Raw genomic sequence first — 9,671 nt, 5'->3', positions numbered from 1 at the left:
AGCAGGAAGGAATGTTTTTCAGTCAAAGATCCAAGGGTTGTAGTTAAGGACTAAGAGATAAGGAGAAATCTGTGAGTTATTTGAAATACCTACCTCTCCTGTGCTATGTTTACTCCAAGGAAGAGATTGAGCAAAGATAGAATGGCTTAAAGGATTAGTATTGTTAGAAGGTATCTTTTAGTTTATCTCAGAATCTCCTATAGTTTCATCTTTTTATTTGTTTGCATGATTAAATTACGTATCAATTAACTTTTATTGGAAATGTTTTAGGTGTGGCTTTCAGGAGACTTTGACCTATTTTCTGGCCTTTTTTGACCCTGTGGCTTTCTGTGCAAAGAGGAGTCAGATCCCTCTCCAGATCGGTCCAATCGGTTTTTGTCATCCAGAATTTAGCATCTGTGGTTCTGAACAACATATGTACAAATTGATACAGATCAGGTAACCCTGGGTCATATGCGCCCAAATAATTCAAAATTGTTCTATGAATATTTGCTGGTCTTGCTTGGGTTTAGGGAAGTCCTTCATTACACTTAATTTAACTCAAGTCCAAGGTTTAAATTCTACAGTTGCTTGCAATCCTGGCTAATGGGAGGGATGGATCCTTAGAGGAAACTGGCATTTGGGGTTTTTAGGAGAGTTTTGGGGAAAAGGAGGAGATGTAGAAGGAGAGAGATCAGAAGGATAAAGGGGAAAAAGAAGAAATGGCTGCAGGGAAGCAACTAGAGGACAGGACGGGGAGGACTTACTATGGAAATGAGTCTAAGTTGTTGTTTAAGTTTGCCAAATTGCTCATTAGCTTTAACCAAAGAATCTTTTAGTGAAGTAATTTTGAACAGAATTTAATCAGAAGGGCTCTGCAAACCAATCAAAAAATGCTGCCCATTGGGTCTGAGAAATCTTATTCTCTTTCTTTTTAAAGGCCCTCTCCAATGAACGATTTTGTTCAAGTCCAGTGTTCCACACAGTGGCCATTGAAGGCCCAGATTATACTTGGTGAAGTTATGTCATTTGAAACATAGGGGCAAGAATTAGAATTGTAATGAGTAGACAGACATAAAAGAAGCAGGAGTTTTTCTGGAAGGAAGAGAGGAATTGGACTTAGCTGGCCCCATAAGAGCTGGCAACAGTCAGTTGAAAGGCATACTTGTTTACTTTTTGTTGAGCTCCCAACTGGTAGTAGCTGCCTCCAAAGGCAGACCCAACAATTTTCACCTCCAGGCAGGTGGAAGACTAAAGAGAATGCTCTCTGTGAATCAAAGTCAAACTCTCAGGATGAAAAATTGAGATAACCTTATCTGGTTTTATTGGCGACCCAAAGCAAAGTTTAACCTGAAGAATACCAGTCCAGTGAGTCCAGCTCAAACAAAAGCCTTAAAGGGCCTATGCCTGTGTTCTACTCTGTGATAACACTTTTAGACATAACATGAATTAGAAGCAGAAAAGAGAACAAAAAAGAATGAAAAGGGATAGTCTGATTTCACTAAAAATGCCAAACAAAGAGGAACCAGTAACAAAACCTGGTATCTAACTGAGACTAGATAGCCAAAGAACTCAAAAGCAAAGAGCAGAGTTCACACCCAGTGCTGACTTACCATGTCAACACATAATGCAAGTGGTAAGCACAAGATGCCTGGGTGGGTGCCACACTGAGCTGAAGGTTGAGGTCCATGGTGACCATAGAGTAGACACTATCTTGGTGGAACCTTTAGGAAAACTAGGGAAATAAACAAAGACTGCCCAAATGAAAACAAACAGAGGGTACGTATTCAGAGCTTGCTCTATAGCAAGCCTCCATTACTTGTGTTTGGCAGAGACTAAAAAGCAGGCGGGGGACTGGGAAAGCTTTGTAGTGAAAAAAAAGGAGGTTTTTAAAAATGCTCTGATTAGATCTTGGTGACACAAGGAAGCTAGAGACAGGCTAACTAGAAGCAGGGCTTCTTATAGTTTGGAGAGCATATTTGTCTTTCTTTGATCTTGTAATGGAAATAGGGGCAAAAATTGGGGAAGTTGGCAATCACTGACCAAGTCCTGACTGTACTAGACCATTTACTTTAGAGATTGTGGTTTTGGTTTCCTGGACTGGTTGTGAGTCAGAGGTCTATTGTCATATATGGTCTAGCCATTGTCCGTATATTCAGTCTCTCACAGTGGAAGCTTTGCATTGTAGATATTTTTTAAATTGATAATATTTTATTCTTTAGCTGTTGAACTAACTAGAAGTCCTACAATAGTTGGTCATGTAATGTTTTAAACTGTCTAATACATTTGTTAAGGGTGGAAATTTTTCAAGTGAGCCAACTAGCTAAATCAGCTACAGGGAAGAAATATCTTTAGATACCAGAAGTTGTCCTACTTGCTTGTGTGTGGTTTAGGAAGTGTATTGTATAAGATATGAAGATGGCCAATGTCTGCTTCTGTAATCCATTTACTTGTTAATTAAGGGTGTTGTTCCGGGCAAAGATATGCTAACAGCCAAATTCCACTTCTGTAATCTGCTTGCTTGTTCAGGAGACCACCAGGATATGGTCTTACGCTTTATCAGCTGCCTCCTCTAAAGGCTCAGGGCTGATCTCCTCTACCCCTGCATGGCAGAGAGTCAGTCGCCTGCCGGCTAATAAAGGCTCATAATTAATCTCAATTGGCTCCGTGGGTCTCAGAATTGTTCGCGCCATAACACACTTTCAAATACATTCTTCCCCTCTTTCATCCTTACAGCAGTCTTGTGATCCTGGGAGGTTAATTACCTAAAGTCATTCAATGGATTTGGGCTAGAATTAGGATTAGATCATAGTATAGAATGATTTGTAGTATATTATTCAAATTGTCTGGTATAGATATCATCTATACTGGCTTTAAAATATTTTGGGTTCTATACTATGATAAAGGATCTATTCCAATTGTTTCTAATTTCATTGCTTAAAGGTATGATAAAGCCTTAAAGGGTCGTAGCTCTCTTCAAATACCTACAAGGCTGGGAAGAAGGATTAGGTTTATTCCTATGGCTCCAGAGTGCAGGACTCACACCAATGAGTGAAAGAGAGACAAATTTCAATTAGAATGTGAAGTATCTTTCTAATAATGAGACACTTGCTCCCAAAAGAAGGGGTCGTCTCATGAAAGAGTCAGTTCTTCATCTCTCCTAGTGTTGAGTAGGACTCCACGATTCTACGACTCTAGAGAGCTCTTGAACTGGACAGGTAGACTGACCTTGAAGGGCTTCATAAACTTCAGGTTTACGAAATTTTGTTAAGTTCTAAAAAGAGGTGTAGACATTTTAAACATAGCAGTTTAAAGTCATTCGAATTCAGGATAAAATTATGATGTTATGTTTCTTATAAACAGTGAGCTCTATTTTACACTTTACTACTGGACTCTTCTTTGAATTAGTATTTTTGTCTTTATGCCATACATTTTTCAAGAAAATTTTTTTAAAAGTGAAAAGTGTCCTAATAAAAGATTGTCTAACTCAATTTTTCATCAGCGTCATTTTCTAATTGTGCAATTATAAAATTTTATACCAAACTTATTGCACTTATTTTTGAAGTTTTAATAAATTGTAGGAATTCAATAAGGTAAAAAAAAAATCCCTTTGAATGGTAAATGCTAGGATTTTAATCTGTAATCTTAACTGTTTGAACAAGATCTGTTTCTTCTTTGTGGCTTCTTATTTAACATTCCTTCAGGTTGAACACAATGATATGCTTTTCTAGTTTACAAATAACTTGAAGCTGAAATAAAACAGTGAATCCTCTTCTACACTTGAATTGTGATTGTTTGATGTTCTCCAAGGACTTCCAAAGGATCCTCTTCTCGCCTCAGCCTTTATTCTGGCTCTTTAACTGTTTAAATCAAATCCCCTAATTTCTGCCAGAAGGATATTTCCTTTTAGAGACGGGCTGTGTCTTTCTCTTTTAAAAAACAATACAGAATCTTGAGGAGTCTCTCACAATCTGAGGAGTCATTACAGAGTGTGAAGTAGGCAAGAGATTGGGTGGAAACACATGCCTTCTGCATAAATCCAGTTACTCTGAGTCGTCTTTGACAACTTCCGGGACCAGACTTCAGGCAGTGTTCCAAACAGTCCTCTTAACTACATCTATGTATTTTTTTTAGTGGCTGTACATATTTGCATGCACGTACGGCGAGCGAGAGAGAAAGCGATGACGTGAGCTCTCCTTGGAGAATAGGAGGTGATAAGGAAATAAAACAGGTGTCTCTGAAGGGGTTCAATTAGAGAAAGGAGAGAGAATTAAGTTAACCATCATTCAGATGGGCAGAAGTTCCCTGCAGGTAGCCGACTGGAAAAGAGAACTCGTGCACTCTCTTTGGGGACAGGCTCTGTTGCTTTCTATTCCTTCGCTTTCAGCCACAGTGCACATTTATTTGAAACGGATTGAATTTCCTGCTCAGTGGTTGGCCAGGTTGACTCTTCAAGACTAGTGGATATTTATTTTTAATGTCTCCCTCCAATACTTTTTTTTTTTTTTTTAAGGTTTAGTGGGAAGCAACCGGTCGAAATTCTGGCTGGGTAAGTGCGGGATTCTCAGAAATGAGAAAGGGAGAAGGAAACGATCTTAGAAGCCGGAGAGCAAAGCAGCAGCCCCCGGCCCCAGTACTTCTTGCCTCCCCTACCCATAGCTGGTGACTTCCCGTGGAGACCACCCGCGGCTGCATCAATATTTGATCGGCCCTTCTCCAGTGCGTCTCCAGCACTCGCCCCTGGGGCTTGCCAGGCACGCCCGCGCTGCGCTGCGCCGGCGCCCGGGCCGGCAGGAGGCTTTGGAAGAAGCGGCTCTGCGCTCGCCCTCTCTCCAGGGCGCTCTGCCTGGCGGCGGGGTGCGGCGCCCACCATGCGAGGCTGTCCGCGGCTCGCGCTGCTCTGCGCGCTGCCCTGGCTCCTGCGGGCGGCGGCACCCGGGCGCCCAGTGCAACCTCCAGCGCGGCGCCGCGACCCCCGCGACCCCGCCAGAGGCGCGGATTTCGACCGAGTCTACAGCGGGGTGGTGAGCCTCAGCACCGAGAGCATCTACTCCTTCAACTACACCAGCCAGCCGGGCCAGGTAAGACACTCGCTCCCCTCTCTCGACTCCCAGGGACTTGCCAGATCCCAGAGCTCCGTCGCTGCTTTGGATCCCTTGGGAATCGACCTCGGGAGACCGCAGGGACCGGGAGTTGGGGGGCACTCTCGTTCCCTTTCTCCCTTCAAAGCAATCACTGCCTCGCCCGAGCTGCCGCATCCTTCGCAACCGCTTTCGGGGACAACTCCGCTTCATTTCGCGCCTCCCCTGGCCTGGTCCTGGGCATTTCTGAGCTTTCCAAGGCTCTGGTTCCCCGCACAGTCTGCGGTCCTGGCCCCCTGCTGGGCCTTTCTCTAGGAAAATCGTGATTCCTAGGGTGGCGGAGGTAAAGGACCGCAACCGTGTTTCTAATCCCCTGAGGGGAAAATAACCTAATTTTATTGGGATAAGTCAGCCAGACCCTTCTATTTCATAGCGCCTGGGGAGGAAGAGCTGCTCAAAATCTAAAATGGGAATGTGTGTGAATGGACGCTAGCTGTAGAACCTCTGTATTAAATAGTCACTTCCTGTGTTTCTGTACCATTGTCACGCGTATGTGCTTCAGAGAAGCCTAGAAGCCCCCGACAGAGATGTTGGAACTGCCCCCTATCCCCCGATCTATGGAGATGTTGATTTTAAATAAGGATAGATAATTGTGCGAAAGTTCTAGACCTATTTCTGACAAGAATTGAGGTGAGACAAGGGGAGGAAATGACTGTTCCAGCAACTATCTCTATGACACATATACTCTGATTATATAATGTAAGAAAATGCATACAGTTAGCCTTTTTTCCCTTAGTATGGTACCCTCTGGGGCGCAAAGAAAAGAAAAAATTCTCCATTGTACCTGTCTCTGGATCTTCATTCCATGTAAATGAGTATATGTGTCCCTTACTACTCTAGCATTCTCTACTCACAGGGAAATTCCGGAATTGATGATTGGGATACCATGATATGCTTCCCTCTCTAACTCTCACTTGGGATCAGAACTTAGAAACCTGGTAACTTCGGCAAGTATTGAGCTGGAGGGACTAATGTGCCTATCACCCTCTCAGACATCTGTGTGTATTTAATTTAGCAAGTTCTCCCTCTCCAGTCTGGCACTCATTCCTAAGGTGCTGTCACCATGGCAGCACAGCCCTGGCCCTGTCCTGTCCTCCACTGACCTTCAGGTCATGCACTCTAAAGTGAGCAGAATAGCTGTGTGCAGAGCCATTTCATCACAGACGAGTGGGAGGGGGCAACTTTTATTCTCCAAACCCCATGTAAGTGACAGCTATCCGCTGTGTAGTATGGATCAAATGACGTATTACACATGAGGTGTAATCAAATGATGTGCTCAAAGTAAGCCTTGACATCAGGCTTACAGTTTCTCACATTTCTGCTTAAAAATAGATTGACTGCTGTTTAACTGCTATTTTGGCCTTTTTATCCTTACTATTGGGTAAGTTCCTATACTACAATACAGCATGGTTTGCACTGTTTGTCATTGGGGTCACCTGCTTGACTTTCCTAGAAAACTGTGAGATATTGAGGACAAGGGCAGAATCATGTTCATCTCTGTACCCCAGCACAGTGCTTGGCACATAAAAGGGTTATTAACATTTTGGGGGGAAAATGATTAAATGAAGAAAGATTTAAAGAATATTTAAGCTAAAGCTAAATAAGATAAACTATATACTATTTTAATAGGTCGAAAGTGTGATATTATTTCAGATAAAAAATTTTTTTCATGAAAAAAGTTTATGAAAAACAAAAAATTTTTAAAAGTTCTGAGATTATGCCCTTTCCATTTTGTCTGTATGTGTGTTAAAATCAATGGTGATAATCAGTATTTAAAATATCTTTGCATAATATAATAAAAAGTCGGCCACCCCAACAGTCCCTAAAATTTTACTAGTCTGAGAAATACAGTTGGGGACCATGAGACTAGCAGATAATTCAAGCGTTTTAATTTTTTAGTGACAGTAAGCAATAATATAAACCAGATGTTCTCAAATCTTATAGCTTTCTGAGACCTCTCTTTAATAAGCAAATAAGACGGTGGAGCTCTCAACTCACTTACTTTAGAAATTACCCTCTTCTCCTATCCAATATTTCTATTTATTTCTCCAGAGATGGCATTTTTCTGATTTTCCCATCCAAACTATTACTCTGTTTCTATTAATAGCCTCTACTTTTCTTGGCCTCTTTTGCCCCAGAAACCCCTCCTTCCAATACCATGAAAATAATACTGTTGGATGTAGCAGTATTTTACTGATGGTTTGGAGTAACATAAGGAAATTGCAGAACACCACAGGATAAGTGATAGATTAAATCAGAAATCTAAGCAACACTGTTATAACAATTGATCAGCTATTTTTCAACACGGGAAATTTCAAGATGGCGGCACTATTTGGGGGGTCCTGGCTTGTCACCATCTTTTTGGCCACCTGCCACCCCAAATGCTAGACTCCCACTTTTTAAATTTTTGTTACTCTCTCATGTCAAGCAGTTTGCCTCTTTCCAACCCCAAACTCTGCTAAATAAAAATCTATGAACCCAAGAGCAGATGTATGAACCTAAGAACATGACCATGACTTTCTTCCTTTCACCTGAGCAAGTCTTGGTCAGGGCTCTCTTCCCTGCAAGGGTCATTTCCCACCTACTCCTCTTCAGTGCAACAAAGAATTGATTTAGGGAAAAAAAAAAACATCTAATTTTTCGAATTTTAATCTTTTTTCCTTTTTTCTTCAAGCCATTGTTATGTTTGCCATTATTTTTCTTTCAGCTTGGAAGAGAAAGGCTATTCTAAATTTAGGCTTTGGTGACAAGAGGAAGCTGCAGTGGGAGTCTTCCTCCTAATCTTTCCTGTCAGCCCTGCATCTTCCATACAAAACACTGTCCCAGAGAACTATTTAGCCAAGCATGTGTCATGCTAATTAGCTGGGCTCAGCACCAGGAAAAGTCTCACATGCCTTCCAGGCAGAGGGTAATGTAAATATGAAGTTGCCATTGAAAAAGAAAAAAAATACTGAAAGAATGGAGAGACTGGTTTAAATAATGAAAATAACGAATGAAAGTACAGATTAGGCAAGGTTCAGTTCATAGGGTGTTCTAAAACCACAGGACTGCAACAACACTAGAAGGAAATCACCTTGTTGAGAAAGTCACTGGGAATATGTTTGACTAAGACAGAGGGCACAAAAGTAGATTTATTGGAAGTGTGAATACTCTTATGGAGACAGATGGCAGCAACAATCAGATGTTTATATTTGAACTAGATGGTGATAAGGATCCCTTAAATAAAAATCTACCCATCGTGCAACAAGATGTCTTTTCTGAGGCTTTCAGTAACAAAATTCATTGTTTGCCATAGATTTTTGAATTTGAAATGTTTTCCTGGAAATAGTTATTTTATTTTGTTTATTAAACTGAGGCACTTATCTTTTAATAACATATACTTTTCTATACCCAAGGAACAATCCTTGGCTTTATTGATATCAACCAGTTGTTATATATCTATAACCAGTATACCAGCCTCTTGGATCCAGATTCAAAATGCCTATCCAGTTCTCGTGAACAATGAAATATATATCAGGATATTCCCATGGTAACTACTAGCTATATGCATCCCTAGTTATGTAGAAGAATTAAAAACTTTGATGTGATAGCCTCAGTTCTCCTAATCTAGTATGTACTCTCCCTGTGTTCTCTGTCGACTGAGGCAGAGAAGTCTGGTCTGTTATCCTCTCACATCTCATTAGCATGTTACCTGAGTGATTGATTGGTTACTGTTTCAGCCAATTCAGGCTGTTATAACAGAATACCCTAGTTTGGGTGCTTTGAAAAATGAATATTTCTCATGGTTCTAGAGGCTGGGAAGTCCAAGATCAACGTCAGCAGATCTGGTGTCTGGTAAGAGCTGGCCTCCTGGTTTGTAGACAGTGCCTTCTATCTGTGTCTTCACATGGCCCAGAATGCAGAGGAAGAAGCAAGCCTCTCTTGTCTCCTCTTACAAGGGCACTAATCTCATCATAAGTGCTCCAACCTCATAAGCTTATTACTTTCCTAACCTCCAAATACTATCACATTGGGGATTAGGCTTCAACTTATGAATTGGGGAGAGGGGCGACCTCCCACATTTTTTCTGTGGCTTTGGAAATGGAGCATCAACGTGTCATAAGGATAGTTAGGACCTGATGTTACTGCAATTATGGGTCTGATTTTATAGGGGACACATTTTCTTCCTGCCTAGACCATGTGCTAAATTATATAATGGCTTCTGTAGGTATGTGCTATCTGGTATGATAGCCACAATCCATGTGTGACTAGGGAGCACTTGAAATGTGACTTGGTCACAAAATGAGATGTACTGTAAATATAGAATACACACCATATTTTGAAGGCAATATGAAAAAAATAACATAATGTATCATTAACATTTTTTGATTATATTTTATGTACCAGATATATTAGGTTAAATAAATATATTAATAAAATTCGCTTCTGTTTCTTTTACCTTTTTAATGTAGCTACTAGAAAATTTAAAAACACATGTGTGGCTTAAATTATATTTTTATTAGACAGCAATTCTCCAAGTGCTGCACACTTTAGAGAAGTCATACATCCCAC

At 41.0% G+C, this 9,671-nt stretch overlaps 1 protein-coding gene across 1 annotated transcript in view; it reads left to right on the top strand.

The window, feature by feature from the left end:
* Positions 1 to 4,081: 4,081 nt before the first annotated feature.
* SIDT1 (SID1 transmembrane family member 1) overlaps positions 4,082 to 9,671 on the top strand; it is a 77,390-nt gene continuing 71,800 nt past the window's right edge. The window contains exons 1-2 of the mRNA XM_011355444.2: positions 4,082 to 4,190; positions 4,493 to 5,060. Coding sequence (XP_011353746.1) covers positions 4,851 to 5,060 — 210 coding nt within the window. The 5' untranslated portion in view covers positions 4,082 to 4,190; positions 4,493 to 4,850. The remainder of the gene's footprint in view (positions 4,191 to 4,492; positions 5,061 to 9,671) is intronic.

This window comes from Pteropus vampyrus, unplaced genomic scaffold (genome assembly GCF_000151845.1).
Source record: "Pteropus vampyrus isolate Shadow unplaced genomic scaffold, Pvam_2.0 Scaffold1, whole genome shotgun sequence".
Taxonomy (NCBI): Eukaryota; Metazoa; Chordata; class Mammalia; order Chiroptera; family Pteropodidae; genus Pteropus; species Pteropus vampyrus.
Note: the sequence above shows the minus strand (reverse complement) of the source record. Positions and strands in the feature narration are given on the sequence as shown.